Source organism: Mustela erminea, chromosome 4 (assembly GCF_009829155.1).
Source record: "Mustela erminea isolate mMusErm1 chromosome 4, mMusErm1.Pri, whole genome shotgun sequence".
Classification (NCBI taxonomy): domain Eukaryota; kingdom Metazoa; phylum Chordata; class Mammalia; order Carnivora; family Mustelidae; genus Mustela; species Mustela erminea.
The window spans coordinates 132,527,478-132,550,605 of record NC_045617.1 but is presented as its reverse complement, the minus strand read 5'-3'; the positions used below and the strand labels follow the sequence as shown (position 1 = coordinate 132,550,605).

The window sequence follows — 23,128 nt, the reverse complement described above, 5'->3', positions numbered from 1 at the left end:
TACCTTTGACTAGCAGCAGATTCCTGACCTTTAGTAACATGGGCTGGATGGGTGAAGAGCCAGGCTAGTGTAAACAGAATGTTTGGGGACTACTTCTTAATGGTCAGTTCATTAGTACTTTCAGCCATTAACAACTTTGCTTTTTTAGACAGCTTTCTAATGTAAGAAAACTTTTTATAATTCAAGAAATGGAAATAGATGTGTTTTGTTGAGCCAGTTAATATTTCTGGTATTGTTTAGTATTAATCAGTTAAAGTGATCTTAAAAATTATTGTACTCTTTTCCATTGTCCTATAGAGATGTAATATAAAAGGAGGTATAAATAAAGAAAACGGTAGAATTGACTGTTCCTTAGATTGTAAAAATTCTATAAGGAGTATTAGTGTAAAACAAAAACTTGATTTAAAAATCTTAATATTTATAAAAACTAATTACCCCACTGGCGGATGATACAAAAATTCAGATATCACAATGAAGAACAATGAAAAATAGTAAATTTTATCAAACACAGGTTTTAATTTCTTGTTGAGAAACTTTTTTTTTTTTAATGCCATTGTTAAAAAATTGGGGGCAGAGTTAGCCATTGCCAAAAGGAATATGAATTAGAAATTTACAAATTTTAATTATCTTTTTCTGTTTGATAAATTGTCGGATTTTAATTTATAACAATGCAAAGCTTTTAAAGTTAAATAAACATTGCTTTTACTTTGTGAAAACTAACACTGCTAATAACTCTTACATATAATAGCATATTAAAATAGTTTAAAGAAAATGTTGGTTAAGCCAAGTATTGGAATACCTCTTACTGACTTGTTAATGGGTTATTAATAATTAATGTAAATGTTACTTCATAATATAACATTATGTTTGACAAAGTAGCCATTTCCTTTACATGTAGAAAATTTTATATAATCTGTGGCACAAATATTCCAAAAAATCACATTATTAGTTTGAACTGATTAAATTCCTATAGAAAAACAAGTCTGAGATAATAGACTTCTAATGAAATATATTTGTTATACAGTAAATGAGTCTTTGAACCAACTATCTTTCTCATTGTTGGGGCAATTCTTAATTTTGGCAATCTTTCTTTTTTTTTTTTTCTTTTGTTATTGTTGTTATTGTTGTTGTTGTTCTTAAAGAAAAGCCTGGGATAACATTTCTTCATAGTTATCCCTCCTTCCCTTTGCTTTTCTCATCTGAATATCTAACATCAGTTCTTCAGAATGGCCTCCTGAACTTCTCTGATTTTACGAGAAGCCTTGAGATTTGGGTGTTTTTTTGCTTTTTATATTTTGTTGTTGGGGGTGAGCCTTGGGTTCTTTTTAAAATGTTGTGTTTATAGGAATTTATTGTGAGGAAATTGATCTGTCCCAGAATTTAACAGTATTAATACATCTTTTGACAGGAATTAATATTTTCAATGGAGGGTTTTAAGTCCTATGGCTGGTACCTTACTTTAGTACAGTTTGCATTTTACTCCATATTTGGCCTAATAGAACTTCAGCTTATTCAGGACAAAAGGAGAAGGTATGTGTTTTGTTTTTATTTTTTTGACAGATCATTAATAGTAGTTAAATTCTTTGTTTTGTTCTTTGGGAATATGGAGTATCTTATACATTAAATATATGCATTGGCAGTTAAGAGATATCTAATACCCAATAATTTTTATCAGTATAATCAACTTACAAAAAATATTAAATATAGTTCAGTTGTACACTGAAGAAAGTGGTCTCTCTTTTAGTGTAATGTTATCAGAAAAATGTGGTTTAGGATCAAATTATGATAAATATATCTTGAAACAAAGTATTCAGATGTACATACGTGTTTTTATAAATTTAACTGAAATGGGTGTAATTACTGAAAGGTTTACAGTGCTAAGAAAGATCAAAGTGGTGAAATGAATGATCAGTGTCACTTTTATAGTGGTTTTTAAAATGCACGATTAATATTTTGTGGGATATATCCTGTTTAACATTGTGTTCTTTATAGAGTGCAGTCACTGAGACTGCATGTTTAGACATCAGAGAAGCATGCCTTTTCATCAGAGCCAAAGGAGTGTGTTGACAACATTTTGCATTAACCATCTAGATTTGAGAAATATCTTGAAATACTTTTAATGGTACACAGAACAATATGCAATAAAAACCTGATTATGAACAGGAGGAGGTTAGGAAGTTGAATGTACCTTCTTAGTAAATGTCAGTGTGGTTATCCTGTCATACTAGGCTCTAAGATGTGAATATTTCATGTAGACACTGAACAGTTTAAATGTAGCAAGGAACTATAATACTGACAGCCTGTCTTCAATGATAGAAATGTTTAGTCTTTCAGTAAAAATAAAAAAAATACTCACAGCTACTATTTTTCTTACAAAAATGTTTTTGGAAATAATGAATACTGTTATGCTGGAAATTAAAAAAAAAAAAATAAAAGAAAAAAAAAAAACACTAAAAAAAAAAAAAAAATGTTTTTGGTATTTGTCTGAAGGTAACTGTAAAATTTTAAATATTTAAGTCTGTCATAACAGTATTCCTTCATAGTTCTAATTTTGCCTCTCAATCTCTCTTTATTGCCAATAAATTATTCTAGCAGTGATAGTAAAAAAAATGTTTGAATCTGAGGTTAGCGTCTATATTATTTTCATGCTCTGAAGCTGCGGTACTCGGCCATATAGGTGATAGAATAATTAAATATATCTGTCAAGACTAATGTATAAGAAAGCATGATGATTCATTACCAATTGCAAACTGCTGGACATCTGTTTCCAAAGTAAAATAATCTAATGCTATCTTTATAAAATGGAAAGCAACACAAAGATCTATCTCCTTTAAAAAAGATACACCTCTGGGGTGCCTTGGTGGCTAAGTCAGTTAAGCATCCTACTCTTAATCTCAGCTCAGGTCTTGATCTCAGGGTCCTGAGTTCAAACCCCACACTGGGTTCCACACTGGGCTTGGAGCCTACTTTAAAAAAAAAAAAAAAAACACACCTTGCTCGCATCTACCCAAATGAAATAGGGAGTGAGTCTCCAGCCATGTTTATCCCAAGCCTTAAACCAGATAACCATAACATTTTTTTTTACCATAACCATATTTTTAAAGATAAAATAATTCATGTTGATTTAAACATAAATGAAGGAGAAGAATTTACAGACATATAATAAATATAATTATTAATTGAAACTTTTTCATTTCCAAGGCACATTAAAAAATATTTTTAGAAAAAGCCTTTAAAGGTATGTTACAGTGAAAATATGCTAAATGACATATTTCTGAATTGAAGTGGCCCTGCTCTTTAGACCTTTAAGTAGCCAAACTCTTTGCTTAGTTTTCTCTTTTTTTCTTTCTTTTTTCCTATGTTTATATGAATACTATATACTTGAAAGAGTAAAGGATTTGAAGTCAGAAAACATGTATTTGAATTTTGGCATGGCCTCTAATTAACTCTCTTTAGACCTCGAGGGAGTTGCTTAAATTCGCTGACATTTGAGGATCAAATGTGTAATGTGCGGGGAGTGCATTGTAAGCCTTAACACCCTAAATACACGACTTGTTATTTTTCACCAAAGTTACCTTGTAACTTTATTATTACTTTGCATGAGGTTTTAATAAAGGAGATCTGTCACATTGGTTGCGAAGGGGCTGTTGAAAGTCACAGCCCACCCCCCTGCCTAAAGAAGTGAGAAATTGGGATATTAAATAAAACAGCCACGCGGCACTCAAGAGGAAAATGATGAATCTAATGTCCTTGTCTCACCAGTGGCTGAACACACCGCGAGGAGGACTGGGGTTTTCATGCATCTATACAGCAGGTTGCTGTCAGAGTTTTGACCCTCTGAATATAGGCCTCCTGAATTTTAGGTTCCTTTTCTTTCTACCTGTGGTTGTTACTTCTGTAATCACCATTCCTTGTGATTTTTTCTGACTTGAGGCAAAAAAAAAATTTTATTTTCTGGCCACTGTGTGCAATTTATGTCTGAGGAAATTGGACCACTGTGACTTCTATCATTATTGGAGGAGCAGTGCTGTCCTTCCTGATGATACCTCACTGAGGATTAAGGCCACAGATGGCGTAGAAATCCTTGTTTGGGTAACACCGATACATATGTGCATGCCAGGTTATTTCTGCATGGACTTTAAATGTTGACTAGTGTATTAGTAGTAAAGTAGGAAAGGCCTCAAATTGAAATATAAGTGGAAAAGATATATTTTAATTGAATTTTCCAGCAAATTATTTTGCCTTATATCTAGCCAAATAAAAAAATAAGGAGGAATTTTGCTGTCTTGATTTAAATGTGAACACAAATCCCAAAGTGGAAGCTACTTCCAAGTATGCAGCATAATCTGATTATGTGAATAGTACTTCATGTATTAGTCACACCAGTGTACAAGATTATTTTAGACCATTAAATATCTTGTCAAAGTGAGCATATGCTTGCAGTAATATTGCAAAATTCGGAAGATGCCAAATTAAAAACCCCTTTAGGAAATTCAGATAGAACCCAAAGTAGTGATTTGGGATCGTGAGGAGAGAATCAGAATCTCCATCTTGAAGAGTTGATTATTGTAACATCTTGTGGAATACAGAGTTAAAGTTGACATCGTGGTAATAAAAACCATGTTTAGAGTTTTAAGCTGCCACTCCAGAATATCTGCAGATATTCTGCTCAGGTTATTTTAGCAGAAGGGCTGAATGTATTTTTCCTAATGCTAGATGGGAACATTAGGAAACAGAACAACAATTTAGAAGTTGAAAATTAGTTAAGGTGCCTTTTACTGTTATGGGGGTCAATATTGTTTAAAACTCAACTCTTTTTTCCTAAATTTAGTCAAGATAGTTTTTATATATATGGTAGAACGGCTGTTAAAAAAAAACTTCTTACCAGCATTTTATTTTTATACCATCTGGAAGAATCTATGTAACTCTGACACGATTTTTTCACACAATTGAAAGTTCTCACTTGCGATTGATTAATAAATAAGGGTAAATTGTTGTTTTTTACCAACATTCTTTCATATAAGTGTGATAACTTTTAAAATAGTGCTATTTCACCAATATTGCTAGAAATATTCAACAGAAATTAGGCAGTTACACATTGTAAACACATTATCTTACAGTAGTATGAATTCGGTCCCAAAATGAAGATTTTAAAAATTGTCTTTTACAGAATACCAGGAAAAACCTACATGATAATAGCTTTTCTAACTGTGGGTACTATGGGGTTATCAAATACTTCCTTGGGCTACCTGAATTATCCTACCCAAGTCATCTTCAAGTGCTGCAAATTGATTCCTGTTATGCTAGGAGGAGTTTTTATTCAAGGTATAGTAATGATATATTTTCATACTGTTTGAAACTAATAGGATATGTTATGGCATCTAGCATTAGGAAAAACATTAAACTCTAGTTAAATATTTTCAATAAACATTCTCAATACTAGAACAGTTCTGAGTGACATCTTATAAAAATAAGGTATTATAAAAACACTGATACTTCTGTGATATCTCCTAGTATTAGAAATCAGTAATTCGGATTTAAGAAAGATAAAAATAGTATTTTATTATTTTTTTTCTTTTAATCTGGAATCTACCACATTTCCAGAAATACTGTGTTCATGTATTAAAGGCATAGCTCAGAAATACCTGGAAAACCCCCTTTTCCAGCTCTTTCATTCTTCTGCTCCTCAGGGCTCCTCCTTCTCCCTTCATTATACAAATGGGCAATTCTCACTATGAAGTAAGCGTAACCTGAGCAGAACTGCTTTTTTACCAAGTCTACTGGCTTATTGGCTTCCTAGATCCCCAACTAAGTTACAAGCTATGTGGAAAAAGGAGTAAAGAAGAAATTGTAATAGCAAGTGGAACAAGTTTTTGTTATTCATGTCATTTTGTTATTCATGAGAAATACTTACATTGATAATCAAGGGCCTTTGTATCACTGAAGTTCTTATACAGCCCAACTTCATTTTTTACATTTGATGCCTTCCCACAGAGGCCCTCTAATGAAAGTATGTCTGCTGGCTACTTCACATATAATTTTAAGGTAAATGTTCATGCAGGAAAAAGTATTGACACAAATTCCCATTAAAAATCACATGCATGTATAATATTTCCTTAGCGATCCTTGTGAAAAAGTTACAGTACATTATTTTATTGAAATGTGGATATACTGTAACAGGTTAATTCTCACCAACCTAGAAGTTATCTGATTATGGTAGTTGTAAACTTGAACAGTTCTATAACCTGAATAATTGCTCTGGTTACTTTGCAAATGTATAAACTATAAGAAAATTAATACCTTCTATTATATATGAAGTAAAGGAGGCACTTGTGTCCACAAACTCTAGTCTATTTACTCACTCTCATAACATGTAAAGTAGGATCTTCTGTCTGACTTACAAGGACATGTTGGTGCTCACTGGTCATTAATTCTCAGAAGCCCTTCTTCTGTGACTGTCTCAGGCGTTGATCTAAGTGTTCTTCATACACTTTTGACTTTGGGTATAAAGAGCAGATCCTGCTCAACTTGGTTAGACACATAGTCTAAAACTGTGCCAAGTGGGCATTTGCGTAATGAGCTTGGCTTTCATTTATTTGACACAGGGAAGCGCTATAACATTGCAGATGTGTCTGCTGCAGTATGTATGAGTCTTGGCCTGATATGGTTCACCCTCGCTGACAGCACGATTGCACCTAATTTCAACCTGACAGGTAAGGAAAATATTTGGGCTCCTGGATTTTGCAGGTATTTTGGTTTAAGAGTAAGAACTTTTGCAATTTCGTAAGAATTTCAAATGATGGTGTGACATCTGTGATTTTCATATCTAACATAAAGCTTTCAGACTTTCCATATAAGATATAGTAAAAATATTATGGTCCTGGAAATGTAAGAGTTATTTTTAGTGCTCTTGTATTTTGACCTGACAGGAGGCTGTTTGGCCAGTCAAAATCTGCGATTAGGTGCATCGTAGAGAAATTTCTCATGGTCGGAGCTGGAAGTTTACACATGAGTTATAGACAAATCACATCAGTAACTTTTTAATCTCTTTTTTTAAAATTGAAATTGTACATTTATTTGTCATTGTTTTAGCTGAAGAGGGAAAGTTATGTTATATGTTAATACTGAACTCTGTGCTCTAAGTGTGGTTAGAATCTAAAGTGCCTGAACTTTCCACCATGAAGTTACCTTACAGTGTGCCAGATAGACCTTTGTAAATAAAATTTAGATTCTTCACAGACAGAATAGGTATTATAGTATATTTAGAACTAAATAAGTATAAATGTGTTACAATAATTGTTTTTATTCTAAAGACCTTGAAGAGAAATTATTATGTGTACAATATTATCATACTTACATTATTGAGTTTTATTCATAAGCTTATTATCATCCCGTCTACTAGCCTGACAGAAACAGTATTTAAAATACTTAGGTGTTGGAAGGGGCCTCTTTGGGCAAGAGAAGGAGTAGGTATGGATGAAGATGGCGGCACCCAAGGCAACAAACTACATCATGGAGGTCTCCTGTAACCAGGCAGAAAGCAGCTAGAAACCCATGGCTGAAGACATGATGATGACATCCAGAGGTTATTACTTTGATTCCTGTGCTCACTTCGGCCTTCAGGAAGAGATGTTGAAAGATGAGGTGCACAGCCTCACATACCAAAACTCCATTTCAGAACTGGCAGCTCTTTAAGGACAAGGTGGTGTTGGATGTGGGCTCAGGCACAGGGATCCTCTATGTTTGCTCCCAAGGCTAGAGCCCATGAGGTCATTGGGAACAAGGGTTCCAGTATCTCTGATTATGCGGTGAAGATTGTCAAAGCCAAGTTGGACCACATGATGACTGCCATCAAGAGGAAGGCGGAGGAAGCACTTTGGTGGAGAAGGTGGACATCATTAGTGAATGGATGAGCTATTGCCTCTTCTATGGATCAGTGCTCAGTGTGGTGCTCTGTGCTCCAGATAAGTGGCAGGCACCTGGTGGCCTAATATTCCCATACCAAGCCACTCTATATATAACAGCCATTGAAGACAGGCAGTACAAAGATGACAAGAGCTACTGGTGGGAGAATGTATATGGCTATGACATGTCTTACATTAAAGATGTGTCCTTCAAGGAGCCCTTGGTAGATGTGGTGCACCCCATGCAGCTGGTTACCAAGGCCTGCCTCGTAAAGGAGCGGGCATCTACACTATCAAGATAGAAGACCTGACTTTCACGTCTCCAGAGCTTCTGCCTGCAAGTGAAGTGGAATGACCTGTGGCTTACCTCAATATCAAGTCCCTTGCTGCTGCAAGAGGACAGGCTTCACCAGTCCCAAGTCCCTGTACGTATGGTGGAGCAGTATTCTACATGAAAGACTACCTGACAGTGAAGACTGGTGAGAGCTGTGGCACCCCTGGCATGCGGCCCAGTGCCAAGAATAATCATGACCTGGACTTCACGATTGACATGGACTTCATGGGCAAGCTCTGTGGACTTTCCCCTAACTGTTGGTGGCACCCGGTTTCTCCCATCCCAACCAGGCCAGGCCTGCATGGGCCTGGGGCTACAGCCTTCTAAGGCAGTTTTGGGCTTTCCCTTCCTCCCTTCCATCTCAGGGAGTTTTAGGGGTCTGGGCTGGGAAGGTCACACCGTGACTGTTTTTCATAATTTATGCTTTTATATGGTTGCATTTATACCAGTAGATCCTCAGCAGGGGGAAAAAAATAAAAAGGTGTTCAGAGAAACTCTGAAAAATGGGAAAAAATTCTAATTATTCATGAGAAGTATTACATAAAGAAGAAAATCATTTACATCAGCTTTGTTGTTCTTTCCAAGAATCAAAACTTTTCTTACTGGCTATGAGTCAACCTTCTTTATTAACTTTCTTAACCAGGCTAAGTTAGTGGATTTAAATGTAACCAGTATAGGCTCTTGGAGCAACCCTTTTGACAACCAGAAGATTCTGGTGGAACCTATTACATCTCTTTCAATTTTGATTGTTCAGAGTATAAGTGATCACTACTTTGATGAGTTTTACTCTGGAAAGCTTATAGTGATAGATGTGTCTGACATGGCTTAGATTTTTCAGGAACACTTCATGTCAGCAACACGAAGAGGAAGACTGTATATGAAAACCGAGGTAATTGACTCTTTTTTTATGAAAAAGCAGTTTTAGAGAAGGCACAGAATTTGGCTTCCAGTTCTGTTCAGGTCACTTAAAATTATAATCATGGGTAGATTGTCAGACCCCTTTATGCTTCCTTTTAAAACAGAGCTAAATGATGATAGCTTGCCTTACACAAGGCCAGTGGGAGGGTTGACTGAAGTGATGAAATAATAGATAAGAAAGTGTGTACACTTGCTGCACATGGGGGACAATGATGGAATGAGATAGTGACAGTAGTCCTGCAACTTCTCACGGTGATGTAGTGCCAACCCATTCTGACTCCCCAGGAAAGAGAATTGGAACTTAATAGTATTTCATCATTAGGAATAACTGATGAGCACTTATCACAGCCCCTAGTCTGACAATATATTATCTAAAAGAGATTGGATTAACTATTATTAAGATGGTTACTTAAGGTAGACTTAAATAAAACTTTGAATGTATAAAGTGAATATATCAGAATTTACTTATTCAGATAAATGTCTGCCTTTAAATATTCTCTTCAGGGTGCAATTCAGGTATTTTCACACCATTGTCATTGCTCAGAGCATTTTTGGAATGTCTTCGAATAGCCTGTTAGGAGCGAGGATATTGTATTCAGGGTCTTCAACAGAAGCTTGTCTTTTTGTTTTGACAAATTTGATATTTGAAATAAGGAAAAGAGCATTCAGAATCAAGTTTGGTGGATAAAAATGTATGATTTGATAATAAATGCCACAAAGTGAGATGATCAAAAGGCAAATTGAAGATTAAGTCTGAAGACTTGAAAGTTCTCTATTAAATGCATACACATATATTTTTCTGCTCCCTGTAATTGCTTATACATTGTTAAAAAATAATGCAAAAGGGAAACTTCCTTAAATCCCATCAGACTCCCGGAGGTAACCAACGCTGCCTTTTGTTCTTTCTGTAAAGCACCATGGCTGGTGACCAGGGTCCCACACACTTGCTGTTAACAGCCTGCTTCTCAGGTAGACATGCTCATTTGCATGAGTGTTGATTTCCAGCTTTGTGTATGCCAGTTGTACCTATTCCAATAACCATGTAATAATATTACTTAAATTGTTCAAAAACAATTTGAAGAAAGACAGAATAGTTTCTGTTAAGTTAATTGAAACAGTTTGGTTGACTTGTCAATAAAATCACTAGGAAACAACTGTAAAAAAAATATCATACAAGTGTGAAAGAATTCTTTCACTTTCACCCAACTGTTTGAGAAGTTCCTGCATTTTCCATGTGCTTTTTAACAGAAACAACTAGGAAAGCATTAACAATGTGTGTTGCAAGTGTGGTTTATACAGAGGAGAACGTACAGAATTTAAGTTAGGACCCGTACTGAGAGAAAAGACCTTGGCAACTGTGTGCATGTTCTTGAGTTCTAAATGAAATGATTTTAATAATGTAGGTAACACTTTTTATAATTTCCCTCCTCGTCTGATTTTTTCAATTAACCGACTAACTGCTAGTTCCGGTAGTGCTCCCAAGAATTTCTTCTATAGTTGTTTAATACAGTATTCCTTTCAAACATTCCATCCTACTTAAAAGCAGAACTATTATTTGATCTAATAGGGAAACAAAATAAGCCTGAATATAATTTATTAGTGTCGGTTACTTGTGTTTTTAACAGATCTGTTGTGGCCATTACAGCTGTTGTGGATAAAAATCAACTTTTACTGAAACAGGTTGATTTAAGATCTGCTTTTGTTTTTTTTAACCCAATTAAATCTCTGATAAATCTTGATTGTTGTTCGCCTATTTAAATAAAGAGGTTGTGTTTCTCTTATGCTTTCTTAAAGGTGTGATCCTTATTTCCCTGGCACTGTGCGCAGATGCTGTCATCGGAAATGTTCAAGAGAAAGCTATGAAACTGCATAATGCTTCTAATTCAGAAATGGTAAGTACCCCAGCGCTTTTTCTTCACAGCAAATAGACGCAGAAGTGGTGATGTGTTTAACCTGATGAAATAGTTATGGTATTAAGGACTTGTATGGCATTTTTAAACTAGTTTGTCGTCATCGTTTTCGTAAAAGTAATACATTCAAACATCATGAGAACTAAAAAGTAAAGGCACCACTACCCCTGCCAAGAGCTTATTGTATAATATTTGATAAATTTTTTCATTTGTAGGATATTTTTTACATATTAAAAATTTGCTTTCTTCATCACTTTTCTCTCTTTGTATTTGGTATTGTTTTCCATTTAGAAGTTTGTCATTTTGATGATTTCCCTTTTTCTTCATGGGTTCTGACTACCTATTATGATTAAAAAGGGCTTTCCCAACTTTGAAGATTTAAGAATTTTACCCATGTTGTCTACTCATGTTATGATTGCCTTTTTAATTAATTTTTGTTTGTTTGCTTGTTTTTGTGTTTTTATTTTTTTGTTTTAAAGAGAGAGAGAGAGAGAGAGAGATGAGGGGGTGGCATATGGAGAAAGGGAGAGAGAATTTTAAGCAGGCTCCACTCCCAGCTCAGCACCTGACATGGGACTCAGTGTTGTAACCTGAGACTGACCTAACCAAAATCAAGAATCGGACGTTTAACCAACTGAGCCACCCAGGCTTCCCTAAGTAAATCTTTGATCCAACCAGAACTTTAAAAAACTTTCTTCTTTATCTATCTACTTGCCCCAGTATCATTTATTGAAAAATCCACTTTTCCAGCAGAAGTGCCTTCTTTATCATATAATATTCTTTTTTTTTTAAGATTTTATTTATTTATTTGATAGAGATCACAAATAGGCAGAGAGGCAGGCAGAGAGGGAGGAAGAAGCAGGCTCCCTGCTGAGCAGAGAGCCTGATGCGGGGCTCGATCCCAAGACCCTGAGATCATGATCTGAGCCGAAGGCAGAGGCTTAACCCTCTGAGCCACCCAGGCGCCCCATCATATAATATTCTAATGGAGGATTCAGAGTAGTATTCTTTTGAATTCACTTCTGCAGCAAAACCATATGATGACAGCAGCTTTATCATACATTTACCATCTGCTAGGACTAGCCAGGAATATTCCTTTTGCTTTTTAGAATATTACTACCATTAGTTATTCTGGGGTGTTCAGATCCCCCAAATAAACTAGAAAACACCATTGTTAATTGTGATTAGTATGGCATTGAACTATAAGTTAAGTTAGGGAGAATGGTATCTATACACTTGAGTCTTTTTCAGTTCAAGAATAAGGTATGATTGGGGCACCTGGGTGGCTCATTGGGTTAAGCATCTGCCTTTGGCTCAGGTAATGATCTCAGGGTCCTGGGATTGAACCCCACATCACCCTCCTCCTCTCTCTCTCTGCCTGCCTCTCTGCCTACTTGTGATCTCTGTCAAATAAATAATAAAATCTTTAAAAAAAATAAGGTATGACTTTGCTTTTATTCAAGTGGCTTTTTTTAAATGTCCCTTAGATTCTTACTAAATTTTTTTCATATAAATCCAACATATTTCTTATTGAAGTTATTGTTAGGGGGTTCATCTTTTTGCTGTTGTTACTGCAACTAATGCCCTTTCTTTCCTTACATCTTCTACCTGGTTGGTATTTGGATTTAGGAAAGTTATCATGTGTATGTGTACATTAATTTGACAGCCAACCCCTTGCTAGACAGCATACCACATGAAGGGTATATAGGAATGGTGTTTCCTGTTACTTTGTTTTGTCAGCAGAATGGGCATCTTTAAGGAGTCTTTAATCTCGGTCAGAAGTTTTCTTGAAATTCATCACCACTCTTCCTAGATAAGGTAAAGATCAGAGAATCAAGGAAGTATAAGTAGCTAGAAAGTTGCTATAATACAATGGTTAAGTGCTTAGAGTCTGGACTAGGATTGCTTCATCTATATCCTAGCTTTACAGTTCTCTTATCGGGGGAAAATGGCTTATTATCTCTAAGTTTTAGTTTCTTTTATCTGCAGACTGAGGATTGATCATTTAAGAGTGTCTAACTCATAGGCTGGCTGTGAGAAGTAGGTGAACTAATTCATGTAGAGCGTGATTAGCACATTATTATTAGCATTATTAGTACCTGACTCGTCACAGGTGCGCAAGTATGACAACAATGCCCTGCTGATTGTGCATAAGAGGAGTTTAAGGAGCTGGGCTAGAGAGATTGTAGGAAAACTGAGACATCCAGCAATAGGTATGCCCCTGCTTAGTTTCATTATCTGTTAATATCTTTAGAAACTTAATGTTTGGGTTTTCTGATGTTTAATAAGTAGCTTGGGAGGTTTTTTTGTTTTACGTGTGTTTTTGGAACCCCAAAATTCAGATGTGGTTTAAATTCCGTAAGCAAGCCAGGCAAATAAATGAATATTATATAACTGTATTCATGGAAGGATCAGTACTGCTATGTTACAATGTACGTAAAATAAACCGTAAACTTTCATAAACAGGCTCAGTCATTATCTCCAGAAAGCTAAGCCATATCGAAACAATGATGTCATTTAAAAATGGTTTGTTCTTCAGATTTAATTGAGTAGATTAATTGAGCCATATATTGTGACTCCTTCATTTTCTGCCTTTGGTTTGATAGCATTTTCTTATCCACTTTATTTTTTTATCTACCATAGGTTTTGTATTCATATTCAATCGGTTTTGTGTACATTTTATTGGGATTGATATGCACTAGTGGATTAAGCCCTGCAGTAACATTTTGTTCAAAGGTAAACACTAATAACATTTTTAAAAATAAACATCTTCCATTAAATAGTTCCCTCTGTATTTCTTGTTCAAAAAGATTATTTTTTATGTAATTTGATAACTCCTTTAATATAATATATGCAGATCAGAAATTATTTCAGAAATGAAATGATTTGTATTTAAACTTACTGTATCCTTTCTTTACCCTGTAAGTTAATTTTTAAGCGATTCATAATGTAAAAGTTGGGGATTTTTAATTTCATCATTGTTTTCCATTAAATCAGAACTAAATAAGAATCTTTGCTTGACTGAATTGTTGAATGGCTTATTATTGCTCAGGAAGTTGATTAAAATCTGTAGTTTTATTTCATTTGTAATACCTCAGGGTTTGTTTTGCATTTTCCTAACAGGCTTTTTTATATGTTGCAGAACCCAATTCAGACTTATGGTTATGCTTTTCTTTTTTCCCTCACTGGGTATTTTGGAATCTCCTTTGTTCTGGCTCTGATTAAAATTTTCGGTGCACTTCTTGCTGTAACAGGTAGGAATGATACACCTGCTGAGATTATGAAATAATCATTTAAATTTTCTCTGATACTGCTTTTCAAAAGATACGGGCAGCATCTGCTCTGCATTAAAAAGAAAATTGTTATATTTTCATCAATTTATTTTTTGGCTTATGGTGTTTTAAAATTCTAAAGACAATGATGTTTCCTCATAATTTTTTATTTGAAGGGTTAATTTTAAAATCAAATATATACATTTATCTAAATAGTAACTTTTAAATACATTAGAAGGACGTTTTATTAAAAAGTATGATGGGCTGAATATCCTCAGAGAAAAAGCCTGCTTTTGTATGCACTTTTAATTTACAACTGAAAACTCCCATTTTGATGCACTTAAAGTACGGCAGGTATATTTTAAACAAAGTTTTTTGGATGGACCTTTCATTTGTACACTTTCTAGGGAATTAATCAGATTATCCTTTCTAGTCCCTAATAGTTATCATGCACACCTGCTTTATGCAGGAACTTTGGCACTTTAGAGGAATGGGGGTTGAACTGGTTTTGCTTTGGAGGAGTCAGGAAAACAGATGAGGGGCTACAGATGAAGCCCCATGAGGAGGACAGATGACTCTGTGTGCTAACCTTATAGCATTTGCCCAGTGAATGGTCCAGATAACAAATGCTGTCGGCCTCTTCCATATGGAGAGAGCCCTGAGTGAAGCCCAGGATTGGGAACAGTGTGGCATTGTCCTGAAGGGCGCTGGATTGAGATGTCAGTGATGTTTAATGACACGTCACTTGGAGAATAACTCTCTCCTCTTCTCTGGGCTTCATTTCTCTCTTATGAAGAGACTGGGTTGGACTTGACCATTTCTATCAGAGATACATAGGACTTATATTATAATGCATACATGCATTAGTCATTTACCTGATTTTAATATTTCATTGTTTTAGGGGAATACTTCTTCTAATACTACAGCGTCAGTTAAGCAAAGGAATAAATACCTCTCTCTCTATAAAAGTTTATTTGCTTCATAACGTTTGTCTTTACTTACTCACATAGGATTCCCCTTTTTACTTATTTTATGACTCCCCTTTTTAAAGTTTACATTGCTAACGGTAAACAGGACATGTCATTGTAGATCAGGCTGTATCCACAATCTGTCAAGTCATCTCATGCTACCAAGAAAGGTTGCGAATTCATATACTTAGCTTGGGTTCCAGTTTTGCTCATAAGATAACTGTTCAGAAAGGGTTTGATGTCAGTTGATATGTATTGATTAAACCCTGTGATTGGTATAAAAAATGTGAGATGCCGCCCTTATCTTGAAGGTGCAGGCAGGTTTATTTCTGTCTCATGTAGAAGAAATTCAGCTGCAGTAATAGTGGCCACATGCATATCTGTTATTATGTACCAGGAGCCATTGTACATGTACATTTTCATTTTGATCTTGCAATAATCCCATATGTTATTGTTCCATTTTACGAAGGATCGACTGAGGCACAGGGAGGTGAAGTGACTTGCCCAGTGGTCAGCCACCTAGTAGGTTGCAGAATCAGGATTCCAAGCGAGGCAGTCTGGCTCCATCCTGTGCTCTTAACCCACATGTTATCCTTCCTCCTGGCCTGGTGTGGTGGCATGACACTCATTAGGAAACCAGGCTTCTTCTGTCTTCTCTGCCATCTTCATCATCTTTGCACGCATCAGGATGGGAGAAGATGGACACACCTTTCTCTTTATGGAATTTTCCTAGAAAGCACACTTCCTAGAAATAGCACTTTTGCTCTTTCTTTGGCCCAGATGTTGTCACATGTCAACACCTAACTGCAGAGAAGGAGGAAGGTATGCCTGTAATAGGGAGTCCATTTTACTAACACAGAAGGAAAAACAGATTTGGGGAATCAGGCTCTGACACATTTCCGAAACCGATTCTTCATTTGGAGTTCATTTCTTTATGCTTTGGATAGTAAGTGCCAGGAGCTGTAGAATCCAGAGATAGAGGATGACTAAGATGAGAAACTAAGTAAAGCTCAGCATCTAGAGGAGGAGAGCAACTCATAATGCAGAGTGGGGCAGAAGGCATGATGGAGACATACTGCCAAGGTCCTATCCCTACATGGGTGGGACCGGGAGGAGGGTTTCAAACCTGACGGCAGACTTCAAGGTCAGACTTAAAAGGTAAAAGTCAATACAGATGTGTAAAGAGGACCATAAAGATTATTCATGGTGTTACCCAGAAATGACCGTGATTAAGATATTAGTGTGTGCTTCAGCTTACTACTTTTAAAGATTAGCCCCTGCTCTACCTAATCATACATTCCTTGGGAAAGCCTATCTTTCCTAACAGACTGAGTGTTTTTAAGGGATGACCTGCCTCCCTAGTGTCATGGCCTTTATCAAGTACTTACTACAGTTCTTAACATTTAACCATATGATTTAATGTCTATACCCTTCTTAGACTGTTAACACCATAGCAACAGCAACAGTGACTTTCTGTTTGGTTTTTGCTTTCCATCGTTTTCTTGGCATGTCGCATAGATCTGGTACAAAGTAGGGTCTGTAAATATTTGTTGAAAGTAATTTCCAAAATATTACCAAGATGGTAGGCACATTCTAAACCAGCCTTTTTTTCTTCCCACAGTGACAACAGGAAGAAAAGCCATGACCATTGTACTTTCATTTATGTTTTTTGCTAAACCATTCACATTTCAGTAAGTACTTTTTAATTCAACAAGTTTCTCTACTTGTAGATACCTGGTTTCATATTTCCTCCTAGGCAGCCTTAATTTCTTAAAAAAAAAATGTGTTTCATCTAGAGCCCTAGTTTATTGATGTGTCTTCTGCTATTTCAGAAATTTAATTATTTTGAAGAAATCATATTGTACATTTAAATTGCCTAACCAGAGTCCCAATGCGATTGTGACCCCATTTCCAATATAAATGAATGTGAGTGATGTCTTGAGATTAAAGGATTCCACCTTGCCCTGATACATACACACATACATTTGAAACCATTTATATATACACATAGTTTTTAAAGTTGTTATTTGTCATCCCCTCCCGCAAAGGATTTGAGGTAGAGAATTATGCTGTAAGTTTATTTAGTTTATGGCTTCCTATAAAACATTGACTATTTTCTCAATTGTCTAGTATGTGTTTGAAATCGTATCATTTAAATTTATGCTGCTTAATAATAGAGAAGAGTCAAACCTAGACATTATCATTGTGTAAGCTTAAAAATAACCACAAGATAAATTTCAGTCTTTATTGTTTTCTATAAATTAGTTTCTCTTTCCCTATATGCTAAGTATACATTACAGCAATCTATGTCAGTTCCCCTACTTTCTCAGCATGTGCAACTTTTTATCTCCTATGTGCTACCCAACTGGGATAAACCTCTGGACTGCCATCGCAGATGGACGTACTCGGTGCTTTAAGTGTACTCTTAGACTATTGATTAGGACGTGGAATTGAATTTGCTGTTATCTTCAAAGTTCAGATGACCTACATTTAGGATTTTGTAAAGTCTCTCTGTAGATACTTAACATAAATGAGATGGAATTCTATCTAATCTGATCTAAAAATACCATTTTTTATTTTAATGCCATTGTAGGCCTCCGATAGCAAAATTTTATTTTATTGCAGAATTATTGTGAACTTATCACCAGTTCTGTAGTTAACAATAAATTGTTACCTCGATACTAATATTTTTTCCTTCTTTCTCTTCTTAGGTACGTGTGGTCTGGTTTGTTAGTTGTCCTTGGTATATTTCTCAATGTTTACAGCAAAAATATGGATAAAATAAGACTGCCATCACTATATGATCTGATAAACAAAACAGTGGAAATGAGGAAGTCAAGGACGTTGGCACAAACTGTATAGGCAGGAATTCATCCTACTTAAAATAGAGTTCTAAGGGAACAATCATCAAATAATTAATTTTCCAAAGGGATTGTTATAAAAACCAAAGGATCTGAAGGCATGCTCTCCGTTTGTGGATGGGTCAGCTATGAAGTCAGCCTCTTTCCCAGAGCACTTGTTTAACTGTTTGACTTCTGAAGCAGTCAAGAGAGCCGCATCTGCCACACCTGAGAATAAAATGTCAGTGTGAAGGACTAATTCTTAGCATTCTGTTGAGAATGTCACTGGAAATGGACCATGTTGCAAAACTAATTGGATATCATTATGACATTTCAAAGAAATTGATATAGTAATATCAATTTAGATTGTTTGGTCTTTGTTCATTTTGGTGGTATTATTTAAATGATTCTCTGTTATAAGAGTGAACAGATGATTTAAAGTCTAGAAAGAATAACTTCATTATAAATAAAAATTATTCTGTGATTTTTTTAAATAAATATGTTGTTAGAAGTTTGTTATGAAGAGGGAAGTAAAGGCTTTTTGGTAGTAAGGCTTTATGTAAACTTCAAACCTTAGGCTTTTCTCTGATCATTTAAAAGTATTCTTTAGAGAAAACATGATGTAAGTTTTCTGTGGAATATAGACCATCTAACAAAAGGAATCATCACCCTGCATCCTGTAAGTATGTATCACAAGAAAAACTTGTTACTATCCATCAAAGAAGTGCTAAAAGATTTAATGATTTGGATTTTATAATTAAAAAAAATAATTCATGTCTTAAATTATAATTAAATAATAAAACTATCATAGTTTTTCTCATAAAACTGAAATTTAATTTGACAGCTTGAAGATTAAATAGGGTAAATGTAAGAAACAAGTAGATTTTAGCAAATTTGTGTACTAGGTAGTTTGCAGTTTTGAGTCAAAACTCATAAAGCTTTTGGCCTTTAATGTTTTAGCAGTGAGGTTTGGAATTGCTTCCAGTGTATTAAAAAAATCATCTCAATCTTCATTTTCAGTATAAGTGATTCTAGTTTTAAAACAGCTTAGTTTCTGCCTTCTTAGTGATATCACTTACATTTTGTGAGTATGATATTCTTGGAATATTTAATCTCATTCTTAAAATTCCATTGTATTCCGATGGTGACTTTACTAGTAGGTGCATACATGGGTACAACAGAGGCTCTAATAATTTAAGGATTTAGCATAAGGAATTCTGACTGATTTTCATTTGTCATATATTAAAGTACTGTGAGGGTATTTTTCCCCAAGTGGTGATTATATTTATGTTTCCGTATTTTGAAATGAAAGGAATCTTAGTTGGTATTTTACTATGCCTTCTTAAACTCTTAAAATGGTAAGGATTTGTGCTTTAAAAATGATTTTCCAGGCTCTTGATATGATGTTAACTTTTCAAAGCATCCTTTTATGCCCACTTTTTTTTTCACCTTTGTTAAGAGTTCTTCCTCCCAGCCCCCACTTTCAAGCAGTTTAACACTGCTCAAAAATTGGTTTGCCAGCCTAACCGTTTAAACTCCCATTTGCTTTTTTTTTTTTTTAACCTCCCATCAAATGAAGGTGAACCTCATCTCACTTATTTGTGTCCATGGAGTACTCTTCTTAATGAATAGTGTGAAACCCAATAATTGCTATAGTAAAGGAAATCAACATTTGAATATATACTTTGTGTCACGTTTTATAATAGCATTCATAAGTTTTATGTGATCACAACAGAAATATAATAAATATAATTAATTAATAAGGGAATTAAAAATAGTAATCACTATAATCACTAAAATTTAAGTGCTTATTAGGTGCCAGGCACTGTTATAAGTGAAATATTCAATAAATTATTTAATTCTCATAACATCTCTATGAGGGCAGGTATTGCCCTCATTTTACAGATGAGGAAGCTGTGGCCGGTGGGATTAAGTGACAGTTGCTAACCTTACATGGCTAGAAAGAACCAGAGCTGTCTGTCAAGCAGCCTACTCCGAGAGTCAGGCTCTTAATCAACTTTGTAGCCTCTCTAAGATGATGTGATTATGTTCACGGTTTTGCAGATACAGAGATTGAGGACCAGAGTAAGTACTTAGCTCACGATTAACTGGATTTCAAACCCAGTTCGTCACACCCCAGAGTGCATTTTCTGTCTACCATACCCCACTATGAGCACAGAAGTAGCCCAGAGTAACATAATAGAAGATGAAATATTTTTAGTAAAGAGTTTGTGAGACATTAATGAATAAACAAGGATCATTTGATTGGAACATTAGTTAAATGCAGATACTTGTCTTTGTTTAATCAATATGTACATATAAATTGTTTCTTCAGCGGTGTTCATATTAGGTGTCTATCACAGAGTAGGCACCCAGTAAATATCTGTGTTATACACGACTAGTGATCAAAGAATATTATTAGGCCAAAAACTACACTGGACAATATCTTCTGAATTCTGCCATCTTCTGTCCCCTTTTTTCGTATAACCAGTGCAACAAAGTAACAGCAGAAGAATCTGGTGGTCTCTCGTGGATTACCGTATTAGATTTTACCTGGATGGATGTAAGCCGGCCTAGCCAGAATCCTCAGTAAGGCCAACTTGTATAATAAAGAGTTTAGCTGGCCTTTTTCCTTGGTTCTTGGGAAGGACCTTCTCATCTTGGGGGTTTCCCAAGTAACAGGCATGTCTTTGATATTCATGGTGGGGCCCTACCTAGATAGCTTCAAAGTAAGGGCTGGCCATGCTGGAATGACCATCTGTGGAATTGGGGCTTTGAGCCTCGTGATGTCAGTCCAACCTCCAGAGAAGAACAGGGTTTGTGTCATCAGTGATTCAGCCATCAAGGGTCTGTAGTGAGGCTTTATAAAAATGACATAGGAAAGCTCAGGAGAGCTTCTCAGGTTGGAGATCTACATTGATGTGCCTGGAGGGTGATGTGTCCTGAGGACCTGGGAGCTTAATGTTTGTAACCTGCCCAGACCCCACCCTCGGGGGTTCTTCTTATGTCTTGTCCTGATTCAGAAACTTCATAACAAAGTATAGCACTTCCCTGAGTTCTGTAAATTATTCTGGCACCCTAGAACCTGACCCTGACGGCGTAGTAGGGACTGCCCAATTTGTACCCTGTTGGTAACAAAGTGGCTTGGGATCCTCCGAGCTTGCAGCTGGTTTTGGAATTGAAGGCAGTCTCCCGGAAACTGCCTACAAAACTAGACCGAATCTGGGTTTTCAGAACTGCACTGCTGGCTTTATGATGAACAGATGTTTTAAAATCCTGTGAGCATCCTCTGGGCAATCCTCTCAGTCTCTCAGTTTTCTCAAGTGATTTTTATCATAAATCCACTTCACATTCTCGATTCATCCTGATCAAAGAGCATGGAATTCTAGAAAAATTTGACGAGGATAATAGGCCAATAAGAGGGCTTCGCATAATGAAAATATTTTTGCATTCCAGTATCACATTTGCCCTTTAAAATGATCAAATTATAACGTTATGCATATGATGCCCAAAACCTTTGTGTGCTTACTTCCTAAATAAGCAGATGACAGGTTTTTTTTTTCCCATTATGTGTTTGAGCAAAAAATTTTTTTCCTATTTTCATTAACTCTGCTTTCCATGGGTCCCTATTAAAAGTTCTTATACTTGCCCATTGAGCCAACCGTCTTAATGTTTTTAACAAAGAGTGTAGCGTCACTGACTTGACTGCTCTATTTTTGCTTTAACATAATTTACTCACCCATTCTCACTGGGCACATACGAGCCACGCATTATACTAGATGCTGAGGTTGCCAAAAAAAAAAAAAAAAAAAAAAAAAACACTCTTAAGGAACACCCATTCTAAAGAAGATTTACTGTGATTGCTACATAAAAATACATGAAACTATGTTGTTTTCTTCAGTCATAGATACCTTACTAGCCTTAAGTTGTTGCAAAATAATTCCCCATAGTGGTAGTGTTTCCAAAACTTAAATGTGCATGTGAGTCACCCAAGGATCTTCTTTAAAAAGATTTTAATTTGATAGGATTGTGTATGCTCCTGCTGCTGGTCTGTGGACCACACTTGAGTATCAGAGTCTTGGGAGTGCCAGATCAATTTCCTGTTTGGTGTCGGGACATCTTAAACTCCCTGGACCACTTCTACCTGATTCCCTTCCATTTGCTTTCCAAATTTCCATTCTGTGTGATCTGACACTAATTAACATCTCTCAGTCCCTTTGTTCAAACCGACCAAAGATCTCACCATGTTGCAGAGTTGCTAGCATAAGTGAAAAGAGTTCTTTAATCATTGTAGGTGTATGAAAGATTTAATATTCATTAGTTTCTCCATAAATGTTACTTTTTTTTAAATCTTCACAAAACTAAGATAAACCCATAATTTCCTACCAGTCATGGTCTGTTGTTTTAATTTCATGGCATGTAGTTAGAATACTTTTTATGCTATTTTGTAGTGACATTATGAAGAAAATGTTCACTTCAGTGATTTACTCCTGCTTCAGAATGAACTGTGTATTACAAGGGGTTTGGGAAGTAGGACTTAACACTTAAGGGATTCTTCTGAGACTTTAATCACAAAAATGTGTTTTATTAAATATCTTAATCCTATGATACCCCCAAATTTCTAAAACATAATTAATTAGTCCATTTTAATCAGTTTAACACAATTGATAAGATTTAAATAGATGAAATAAGTAAAATGTGGATAATTATTCACAATAGATAATGATAGAAATGAGACCTTGGAGTCATTATTATAGATTTCCTTGCAGGACTCATCTCCCTTTTTTTTTTTTTCTCCTAATGCCAGTCACAATGAAAGGAATAATAAAAAGCAGATGAGTTCAAGTGTATATTGTGCTTTATTTCTGACTCAACAAAATAGGAACATTTGGGGATTGATTTTTTTATATGTTCTGGAAAAAAAGCATATATCTTAATTGCATAGGATTTTTTTTTGTATGTGTGGGTGTATGTATAACATA

At 35.4% G+C, this 23,128-nt stretch overlaps 1 protein-coding gene and 1 pseudogene across 4 annotated transcripts in view; both read left to right on the top strand.

Moving 5' to 3' along the window:
• SLC35B3 (solute carrier family 35 member B3) overlaps window positions 1-21,974 on the top strand; it is a 28,335-nt gene extending 6,361 nt beyond the window's left edge. For all 4 annotated transcript variants that reach the window (XM_032341066.1, XM_032341068.1, XM_032341069.1 and 1 more), the window contains 8 exons: window positions 1,409-1,530; window positions 5,171-5,325; window positions 6,606-6,713; window positions 10,951-11,048; window positions 13,710-13,802; window positions 14,209-14,320; window positions 16,928-16,997; window positions 18,018-21,974. In XM_032341066.1, the coding sequence (XP_032196957.1) occupies window positions 1,409-1,530; window positions 5,171-5,325; window positions 6,606-6,713; window positions 10,951-11,048; window positions 13,710-13,802; window positions 14,209-14,320; window positions 16,928-16,997; window positions 18,018-18,168 (909 nt within the window). In that variant the 3' untranslated portion in view covers window positions 18,169-21,974. The remainder of the gene's footprint in view (window positions 1-1,408; window positions 1,531-5,170; window positions 5,326-6,605; window positions 6,714-10,950; window positions 11,049-13,709; window positions 13,803-14,208; window positions 14,321-16,927; window positions 16,998-18,017) is intronic.
• LOC116589125 lies at window positions 6,727-8,763 on the top strand (annotated as a pseudogene).
• Window positions 21,975-23,128: the final 1,154 nt, after the last annotated feature.